Raw genomic sequence first — 11,390 nt, forward strand, 5'->3', positions numbered from 1 at the left:
TAGGGCTAGGTTCGTTTATGGTTTCTGTTAAAGTTAGTTATGATTTGGGTTAAAATTAATTGTTTAGAGATATTTTAGGGTTTAGGGTTAGGGTTAGTGTTAAATTTTGTGTTAAGAATGGGACAAGGGTTAGGGTAACAAGGTTTAGGGTTAGAGTTTAGTTTTATGGTTACAGTGATGCTTAGGTTTTAGTTTAATTTTGGGGTTAGGTTTAGGATTATGGTTATGTTTAGGATTAGTGTTATGTTTAGGTTTAGGGTAAAGGTGAGAGTTACATTTAGGTTTTGGTTTATCATTAGGTTTAGAGTTAGGGTTAGGGATAGAGTTAAATTTAGGTTAAGTTTCAGATTATAGTTAAGGTTAGGGTTGTGTTTAGTTTTAGAGTTAGGATTATTATTAGGGTTAGGTATAAAATTAAGGTTAGTTAGGTTCAGGGTTATAGGTGAGTTTTAGGATTAATTTTTAGGGTTAAGGTTAGAGTTAAGATTAACATTAGATTTATTGTTAGTTTTAGGCTAAGAGTTGGAGTTAGGGTTAGTGTTAGTTGTAGGGTAGGTGATAATGTTAGTATTTAGTTTAGGATAAGAGTTAGGGGGGCAGTTAGGTTTAGGTTAGGTTAGAATTAGGGATATGTGTAGGATTAGGGTTAGGATTAGGGTTATCTTTAGGGTTAAGATTAAAGTTTGTGTTAGGATTGGTTTTAGGGTTAGGATTAAGTTTACAGTTAGGATTAGGTTTAGGATTTAATTTAGGGTTAGTTTAGATAAAAGTTAGGTTTAGGGTTTGGATTAAGATTTGATTTAGGTTTAGGTTTAAGGTTTAAGTTTAAGTTTCAGGTTAGGGTTAGGTTTGGGGTTTAGTTTAGGTTTTAGGTTAGGGTAATTTAGAGTTATGTTTAGGGTCAAGGTTAAGACTAGGGTTAGTTTAGAGTTAGATGTATTATGTTAGGGTTAGGGTTAATGTTAGGGTTAAGCTTAGCCTTTGGGTTAGGTCTAGTTTTAGGGCATGTTAAGGTTATGTTTAGGGTTAGAATTAAAATTGGGGTTAGGTTTAGGGTTAAGATTAGGTTTAGGGTTAGATTTAGAGTTAAGGATAGGGTTAAGTTAGTGTTAGGTTTAGGTTTAAATTTAGGGTTAAGTTTAATGTTTGGTTTAGATTTAGGATTAGGTTTTGATTAAAGTTAGAGTAATGGTTAGTATTAGGGGTAAGGTTAATGTTAGTGTTTTATTTAAGTTTAGGTTAAGACCAGGTTTAGGGTTTTGGTTAAGATTAGGGTTGTGGTTAAATTTTAGGTTAAATTTAGGGCTAGGTAAAGGTTAGGGTTAGGTTCATGGTTAAAGCTAGGTTTAAGTTTAGGGTTTGGTTTGGGGCTTGAGGTAGTGCTATGGTGAGGGTTTGGGTTAGCATTGTTTAAGTATAGGTTTAGGTGCATTGTTGGGGTTAGAATTAGAGCTAAATTTAATGTTAGGGATAGAAGTAGATTTAGGTTTAGGTTTATGTAAAGGTTAGGGTTAGGGTTAAGGTTGGGGTTAGGGTTAGGGATGCTTTTGGTTTAGGGTTAGAATTAGGTTTAGGTTTAAGATCAGGGTAAAGATTATAGTTAGGCTTAGGGTTAAAGTTAAGGTTAAGGTTCAGATTTAGGGTTAGGGTTTGGTGTTAGGATTAGTGTTGGCGTTAAAGTTATGTTTTGGATTATGTTACGGTTAGAGTTAGGTTTGTGGTTAGGATTTTAGTTAGGATTAGGGTCAGTTTTAGTATTAGGGTTAGGTTTGGGTTTAGTGTTAGAGTTAGGATTTGGCTTAAGTTTAGGGTTAGATTTAGGGTTAGGTTAAATAATTGGTTAGGTTTAGATTTAAGGTTAAAGTTATGGTTAGGATTTAGGGTTAGGGGTTTGTGGTAGGGGTATTGTTAAATAGGTTAACGTTATGTTTAGAATTTTATGGTTAGGGTTAGAATCAGAGTTTGGGTCAGGGTTAGGGTTAGCTTTAAATTTCAGTTTAGGGTTACAGTTTGGGTTAAGTTTAAGTTAGTTAGGGTAAGGGTTAGGTTTAGGTTTAGGGCTATGTTAAATTTAAAGATACAAATAGGTTTGAAGTTCAGGTTAATATTAGGTGTAGAGTGATATTTGGGGTTAGGTTCAAGATTAGGATTAATTTTAGGGTTATGTTTACATGTCGAATATTGGTGAGGATGTGAAGAAATGATCACTCATACATTGCTAGTGGGAAGGTAAAGTTTTATAGCTGCTCTAGAAAAGTTTGGCAGTTTCTTATAATGATATGGCAAATTTAAATTGGAATCTTCATATGTTCATTTCCTAAATAATATAGATATCTGTACAAATGTAACCATTTTATTTTAATAAGCCAAATTTATAGTAAAGGGAGAAAGACAGCAGAAATAAAATAATAATTTCAGAAATTCTTGTTCTGTAGTTTCCTGCCTCTATTGTTCCCACTCCCAAGATCATTCCTTTATTCCTCTAGGTTCAAGGTCTCCATGGGAATATGGTGACAATATAGCCAGCGACTAATAATAAATGCTGGTGCCAAAATATTTATGGCCCTGAGGCTTCAAAACCTTTAAAAAAAATGTGATTCTGGACCACCTATTTGATGACTTTGGATTTACTCATTTTAACTGATTTGAACCAGATGACCTGGCTTTGTAATGAAAGATGATTCTAAAACCAGATAGGTCTAGGATGTGTTTTGGACTTTTAATTCTAATTCAGAAACATGGTCTAAATTTCTCAAAGGGATTCAGAATCCTTTGGGGGTAGATTCAGGCCTTCTAGGGCTATCTTTGGGATGACTCTAGAATCACTTAAAGTTGAAGAGCCCCAGGGTCCAGCTAAGTCTCCTCTCAAAGAATTTTAAAATTCTTACCAAACTCCTGGGTTAGATTACTTTTAATTAAAGACTTGTCCCCAGTATAAGTCCCATGCAGAAGGGGCTATTTCTTAAGTTTCTTCCCTCTAACAAGCCAGAGTGTCGGACTTTCTGAAGATTCAATCTTTTAGTCATCTACATTTAAATACAAAAAAACCTGTGAATAGAAAGACTTCGATTTTACCTGAGAACGTTAATATAACTATGTCTATTTATGAGTGTGTATCTCTACACAAACACACATGTAAATATATAAATATATAAAGAACTTTAAAATTAACAGTTTTAAGATTCTAGCTCTCATAATTAAAGTGGTCCTATTTAATCCAGAAAAAATTTTACTTGCAACAAATATAAGCTGCTCTCTATCAACAAGGGTAAAATGTATGCAAAAAAAGTTGTAGCTGTAAACATAATGTAAAAATTCATCCCACAAATGAAGGCACAGAGTTAAGTTCTGTAGAAGCAGACATGGTTTCTGTTTTCACAAAATGTCCAGTTTGGTGGAGGCTTGAACAGAGGCAGATAAAAGAAACTGGTCATCTGCTTTGTTCAGAAATAAAAAGGAAGCAAAAGGCAGATCAAATCAAAGATGATCTGCAGACTACATCGATCTTATACTGAAGTCATGAACTCACTCAATAAGATCACAGAGGATGCAGGCATGGTGATGAGAACAGGTAGCTAAAAACAGCCGAAGATGATTATAATGAGATTTTTTTTTTTACCTCATTAATCAGGAAAGTAGAAAACCTATTTATTTTAATTTACTACTGCCTCTTTTGATAACTATTTCCTAAGGAAAAATGAGGCAGAAAGAAAATGAGTATGATAGATACTCTACATTCACTGAGTCTTCACTTTTCTTCTAACAGTCTATATCAGTGGTTCTCCACTGGGTGGGGACATGGTGATTTTGTCCCCAGGGGACATGTGGCAATGTCTGGAGACATTTTTGACCATCACAACTCAGGATACTATTGGTAGCTAACAGGTAGTAATCGGGGATGCTGCTAAATTTCCTATAATGCACAGAATAGCACCCGAAAACAATGAATTATTTGTTCCAAAATGTCAATAAAAGTGAGGTTGAGAAACCATGTCATGGTTGGATCTAAAAAAAAAAAAACAGTAAGTCTATAGTATAACAGCAATTGGTACCACTTTAAGAAGGACTGTACAGGAACACTCTCCTCCTTGATAAGATAGCTACAGACTACCTAAACATACCTGATAGATCCATAATGGGAAAATAAAACATGATGAAAAATATTAGTACAGAATTCTTTTTAATTTCAAATATTAGCATACAAATGAAAAATGAATTTGAAAGATGGATGAGACAATTTTTTTGCTTAACTGATTTTGATCATCAACTATTTCTACAACCACAAAAGCAAATGTGGTCACATTTTTGATTTAGGTCAAATCTGACAAAAGATTTACTAAACTGTGTCACTAAAAACGGCCTCAAATATTAAACTAATGAAAGAAAAAATTAGCTACTACTTTTTGAGGAGATGCTCAATTCCAATAAGAGATATTCAAAGTTATTTTCCCACATTATCTAAAAGATCTAAAATCTTTTATTTTGTAGTTTTATGATGAGGAAGAAAAACATGGAAAAGTGATGAACCGACAAACTTTTAGGTATTAATAATATTACAATTCAATATATCTTAATACAAAAAGACAGAATTATATCCTATGAAGTCATACTACTGAGAAGTAGACTCTGTAAGAAATAGTAAAACAACAAAGCAGCTTTCATACAATTTTGGTAAAAAAGCCTTTCATTGGCCATTAAACTTTGTAAAAAGGATATAAAGAAACACAAACACAAAGAATGAAAAGAAAAATAAAGCATTATCTAAATAATAGGATCTGACTTATTACAGTAAACAAAACATTTCAAACAAAAATATTTCCAAATCTTAATTAATGAAGTTAATGTAAATATGGTGCCAAGTGGGTACTATACTGTTCAGGGGATCACTTCGTAAATTATGTAAGTGTCTAACTACAATGATGTACACCTGAAACTAATATAATATTGAACATCAACTATAATTGAAAAATTAAAAAATAATGGAGTTAATGATACCATATATTTTCTATAATGACTCCATAAAAAAATTAATCCTTTTAAGAAGACAAAGTTCAGTAAAATGGAATTGGTACAAATGCAATTCGATCCTTAATTCTATCAAATTTGCTTCTGAAACAGACATAAACCGACAACAACAAAATTCTCTATAACAATCACTTCTTTAATTACATTATTATTTAACGGCTAGCTCTATAATAGTAGGAATTTATGTGATAAAACCTGACCAAGAGCTGAAGAAAATTCATTATTGCAGCCAATCTAAAGGGAACCTAGCCCAAATATAAGGAGGGGCAAATAACATGTGAATAGGTTGGAAGGTGGTCAACTGCTTTAAGGTAATTTCACACCTGGCCTGAAGCTACTCATCCTCTACATCGTTTCTAACAAGAAAGTTTGAGAATGTGGACTGTCTGTGCTCCTCTCAGTAGTGGGTCTCTGGCTCAGTGGCCCTAGGGCATTCATTAATACTCTCCTCTCATCTCTGTCAGCTATCTCTCATAGAGATGAATAGATTGGACAAAAATTAAAAAGATACCCAGAAAAGTAAAATACCCCAATGAAGGCAATTCTTAAATCACTGGTAAATTAGGACACATTCTTCAGATTAAGCTCTGTCAATTAGGCACTTAATAAAAACAAATGACATTTATGCAAGCATCTCAACAACTAAGAAAGATAAGAACAGGAGAAGAAAGACAAGATTTATATTTACTACCTACATTTTGTAAAAAATGGGATGTTATACTTTAGCCAGAAGTTGTTGAATGAAATGGAAAAGAAATTTCCATTTTTGAGAAGGAAATTTCCATATCTGAGAAGGAAAATATAGTATTTTCTTATTCCTTTTTAGTTTCATTAACTAAGGGTTATTTTAGTATTTTTCAATATATAAATAATGCTCAGATTTGGGTTAAACAAGGAAAATTAAGGCAGTGTCTTTAAGCCCAATAAAGGAAAGAAGTGACTAACAAGCCTATCTGAGAAGGACATCAAGCTTATATTTGGCTACAACATTGAACAACTGTGGCTTTAAATACAAAATATTAATGTTTCAAATTTCCACATTTCCTCAGTTAATCTTTCTTTTCAGCTATATGTATTTCAAATGGACCACTTAGTTTTAAATAATTAAAGGAATACTTTTCACATAATTTTGGAACAAAATGTGAATGGTGCTTGACCCAGAACTATTGTTTTGGATAGTACACAATTATGTTCATATGTATCACTGACCCAGTATATAAAAAAAAAGGAAGACCCATAACTGTCAAAATATAGTTGCAAATGGCTAATGTCCTTTGTAATTTGATATAAAACAGACGATACAAGTTTCGAGGTATTGCTGCCTTAAAATGTTACTAAAGTTTGAGTTAAAAAATGAAAGTTTTAAAATTTTGCTTGTTTCAAAAAAGAAATGCTTTTTCTCTCAAGTTGCATACTTCATTTTAAATCTTCTTTTAGCCATCGTCGTAATGGTATCCCTGAGCTTTGTCTCATCTGCGTAGCACATCAACCAGCCACCTATGGTTTCAGCCATTCTATTTAGTGTTATGTCTTGTTATACCAATTCATGGAGCGTTTCACTGCTTTGATCCAGTTTTCCATACTGATTTCATATTCTTGCCATTTCTTCTGTGGCTTGAAAACCATTTCACTTTGCCTCAGTTTCTTTAGTTCCTCCTTGTCAGTCCAAAACCCTATAGATGAAAAAATTATTCTCAAATTTTAAAGCAAACGAGTCCATAAATTTTACCCACAAACCTATATGAAATGGTGCAAAGGTAAACAATTATTATTTTAAAACAGAATCCAAAACATTTTGTTGCTTTGAATTTTGTTAGATTGACTATCCATAAGAATAAATGCACCAGGATTTTAAAATCTTTTGGTTTCTAACTATCAGTTTGATAGGGTAAAAATCATTTCTAGAACAACCATACTCTGTCATCATTTAATTTCATGACTTGCTATTAATAAAAAAAAGAGAATAGTATATTTTCATATAATTAAAAATATAAAGATAAATAAAAATTTTTGTCACGTATCTTGAGGTAAGAGGCAACTCCCTAGGGTATGCATAAAATTCAAAGTTGGAAATTAGTATTATAAATAGTTTCTTTTTCAAAGTATTGCATTTCATATAAGTTACTTAAATTCATACAAGTTACTTATAATAGAGGAAATACTGGAGTTCTGGAATATATTGTTCTTTATAAAGAGGATCATGTTAAAGGGGGTCAAATATACGGTGACAGAAGGTAATTTAACTTTGGGTGGTGAGCACACAATGTAATATACATATGATGTATTATTGGACTGTACACTTGAAGCCTATATGATTTTATTAACCAATGTTACTCCAATAAATTTAATAAATAAAGATTATGTGATTTATAATAATATGCAGCAAGAAAACACATCAATAACTATTATCATAAGTAGTCTGTAATAACAGAAGTGTCTTGTTAATAAACCTGGTACATCTCACCTACTCTGAAGTACTAACATAGTTGACAAGTCTTCGTAAAGTACATTTTCTCTTATGAATAAAGCTGAAACATAACATTCTTTCTTCTATAATTTCCTGTCAGGTTGCACTCTTTCTATTTACAAAGTCACATTTTAGATTCTATATTTAAAGATATTAATTAGTTTACAAAGACTAAAAACAATTTTATTTAGTATACTACAGTTAGATAAATCTAGTCATAAAAATAAATGTTCTTAAAATCCTTATTTCCAGAATTTATTTACACTAGAGCATATATATTTTTAAAAGTAATTTTATTAAATATGTATTGATTAGACCCAGTTTCTGAGGAATTCTGAAAATACAGAGAATGTGCATAGCCTTCAGACTTCAAATTTCTGAAGGAGAAGCAATCCAACCAGAAATCTCAGCTTTTCTGAGTAGGAAAAATTGTTTCCCTCTAGTTAGTGAAGTGTCTTTGCATTGAAATTAATACAGATATAATGATGCAGATAAAACTCAAGCCACTATGCTATGCGTATGAATAATCTGCATGCACTTGTTATTTAGAGCATTTTAAATGTTCAAGAGAATTTGACATATGTGGTCTTATGAGATAAAAAGTGTAGAAGAATTTGATTATCCTTATAAATAATACTAGATTTTTTTTGAGAATTTGATTTACTATAATTTATAAGCATAATTTATCAGTTTGCAAGAGTTGTTCATGTGCTGGAGAAGGATTTCCTTGTTACAGGTCTAAGCCTGCTCAGTTAGGCATGTGATATTATTTCTACAAATCAACTATATTAAATTGTTAAGGGTTGAAATATACAAAGAAATTTAAATTTGTAAATGGGAATGATTATTTAAGGAAAGTTATTTTCTTCAATTTGAATTAATCAAACATTAATCAATGAACAAAAGAAAGTGACTATTAATTTCACTCAAATTTAACAGATTTTTAGTAGAATGAAGTTGAACAACCAAGAGTTCATACTTTTTGGATTTGTAACTCTAGTATGCTAAGTATTAGCCTAAAATGTTTAACTATAAAATATCCTGTTTTGTATAAACACTCTTCCTTTCCCTATAGGAACGCATTAAAATACTCCCAAGGCATCACCTTGCTTCCTCTAGGGCCCCCTAATTGGCCTCCACACTTCTATTCTTTATCCCTCCCAATTAATCCTTTCACTAATTGCCAAAATGATCTGTTCAAATGCAGATTTGTCCATGTCTGCACCTCCCCACCCCCCATGCTTAAAATTCTTCAGTGGCTCTCCAGTGCCTTGACAATCAAGTGCAAGCTCCTCTTTATGAGGAATTAACCACAACTGGACCTCTATATACCTGTCTAGCCTTCCTTCTTGCTCTCATCATATAAGCGCTTATGGCAATGGGCTGATATCTTTGCGGGAGCTCCTTTCTTTGTTGGACAACTCACCTTTTATCCTCTCCTCACCTGGCTGTCTGCTAACCCCTTCAAAACTGAGCTTTATGTTGCCTCCTCTGGGAAGCCTACACCATTTGCTTAAGACTATCACTGTTTAATAATCTGTTGACTTGTCTGACTGCTCCTGAGATTCCCATAGCAGGGATTGTCTTTTAAACTTTTTATTCCCAGCAGAGACTGTCATATAGCAGGGTACTCAGGAAATGTTTAATAAATAAAAGAATGGAGTTGTTTCTATTGCCAAAGACAAGCCTATCTACTCAGAAAGTTTACCCAGAGACCCTGCCTTCCTAAAGACCAAAGCGGTTGAGAACTAATTGTCCCCATCTCATACTTCTGATTGAAGAAGTGAAGTAAAGATGGAAGAGGTGCAGTAAGACCCACCTACAAAGGAGAACACAGAAATATTTTGTGAGTAATGTGCATACACGTATAGAGCTTAATGGACACCAAGGTTTTCCAAACCCTCTCTATAATTTTGCATTTTGGTAGGAGAAATGCTATCTGTAAGAAGTAGTTTGCAAGATAGCTCTCATTTTTATAAAATCCACACATACCAACAGCAAGACCAGCTAGAGAAGCTGCCCCTACGCAGGACATATCACGGTGGACAGGTCTGTCTATATTCTCATTAATCAGGTCTGAAGTCATCTGCATGATGAAACTATTCTTACAAACTCCTCCATCTGCTCTGTGGAGAGAAAGATATTTGAGATAAATTACTATAACAAAAGCATAAAAACATTATTGATTCTTTTTAAAAGGACCACATGTTTTCTTTAGATCCTTGATTTTATGTTTTAAGTTGAACTATTTAATTCCAAAATTACATCACTTAGCATTACATCACTTGACCTAAAGATAGAGGACCTTACTAGGTAATCTTGAAACATTTTTCCTTATTCCTGTCACCAGTTTCCTCACCTGCCCTGTTTGTCCTGGGACTAGTTCAAAATAGGCCAAGTAAATTTTAAGCCAACATCAAAATTCATTTGGATATTGTAGCCAAGAAAATTTAAAACTTATATGCCAAAAAGACAGCCACACAACCAAAAAGAAAAAGAGATTTTAAAGATTTTTATAATATATACATGGGTGTTAAAGTTCTCCCAAATTGGAGGTGGCACCAACTTCAAATCAGCACTGGAGCTGAGACTTGAATGACAAGGAGCCAGCAATGTGGTTATTACTTGGTGAGCATTTTAGACAGAGGGAGCACCCAGCAATAGCCCTGAAGATGGAAGGCGAAAAGGAAGAGATCTTTGGAAACATGGCGGAGTGAGAGACGTCCCAGATCCCTCCCCTTGAAACAACAATAAGCTGAACATCTAAAATTCAACAAAAAACACTCAAACTGCACACCAGCACTTCTGAGCATGGGATTTGAGCATAAGAGCTACCATGAGACAGAACCCTGGGTGTTGGGCGGTGGACCAGGAGTAATAAAGAAGCTGTCTCTCCCAGCCGCTGGAGCTCCCTGCAGGTGGAGCAGAGGAGAAAAGGAGCAGCGAGTTCCCCGAACAGTCCTGCCTGGGAAAGCTGCAGGGCTCAATCATCAGGGAAGAAAGCAGAGAAGTGGGACAGGACCGCAGAGGAACAACAGTTGATTTTTGCTGGCCATGATTGCAAAACCAAGGCTGAGCCACAGCCCCCGACCCCCTACTATCCCCATACTCTCCAAGACCAATCACTGAGGAACCCTAGGGGATTCTGAGCAAACAATGCCGAGACTGTCACTGACACTGACAGGGACTGAAACTGAGGGTAGTGAGCGTGATTAAAGATCTACAAGGATATTTAAAAAGTGTTATTAAGACTTTATATAAAGTAGGGATCCAAGAGGCTTAGACGCCACCTACTGTAAACCAAAAGAAAAGCGCCTTCTTTGTAGCAGGCTAAAGAGAGTCCTTTATATAATAAATCTTCTTTCTGGAAAAACAGTAAAATACACTTCCAATAATGTCCAGGCGGAGAAATAGTCCATTAAACACCATGAACGACCAAGGTGACATGGCATCTCAGAAAGAGGGGGAAAAATCTCCAGAAAATAAGCTTACAGACATAGAAATATGTGACTTAAATGATAGAGAATTCAGGATGGTACTTCTGAAAAAACTCAATGAGATCCAAAACAACTCAAATCAACAATTTCAGGAATTGAAAAAACAACTAGATGAAGAGAGTGAGGAGATTGAAACCCTCAAAAAAGAACCAAGTAGAACTTCTAGAGATGAAGAACACACAGCAAAAGCTGAAAAATGAAATAGCAAGCTTGGGAAATAGAGTCAACCAAATGCAGGAAAGGATCAGTGATATCAAAGACAGAAATCTAGAAATAAATTAGAAGGAAGAAGTGAAAAACCGAAGAATGAAAAATAATGAAAGAGAAATACAAGAACTAGCTGATACCATCAAGAAAGAGAACATAAGATAATGGGCATTATCGAAGGTGAGGAAAAGGAA

At 34.0% G+C, this 11,390-nt stretch overlaps 1 protein-coding gene across 3 annotated transcripts in view; it reads right to left on the minus strand.

The window, feature by feature from the left end:
* Window positions 1-4,459: 4,459 nt before the first annotated feature.
* The window catches only part of GK5 (glycerol kinase 5 (putative)), a 67,666-nt gene continuing 60,735 nt past the window's right edge, over window positions 4,460-11,390 (minus strand). For all 3 annotated transcript variants that reach the window (XM_006917445.3, XM_015593639.2, XM_025050782.1), the window contains 2 exons: window positions 9,485-9,618; window positions 4,460-6,698 (listed from right to left, as the gene is read on the minus strand). In XM_006917445.3, the coding sequence (XP_006917507.1) occupies window positions 6,550-6,698; window positions 9,485-9,618 (283 nt within the window). In that variant the 3' untranslated portion in view covers window positions 4,460-6,549. The remainder of the gene's footprint in view (window positions 6,699-9,484; window positions 9,619-11,390) is intronic.

The sequence above is a fragment of the Pteropus alecto genome, unplaced genomic scaffold (assembly GCF_000325575.1).
Source record: "Pteropus alecto unplaced genomic scaffold, ASM32557v1 scaffold75, whole genome shotgun sequence".
Taxonomy (NCBI): domain Eukaryota; kingdom Metazoa; phylum Chordata; class Mammalia; order Chiroptera; family Pteropodidae; genus Pteropus; species Pteropus alecto.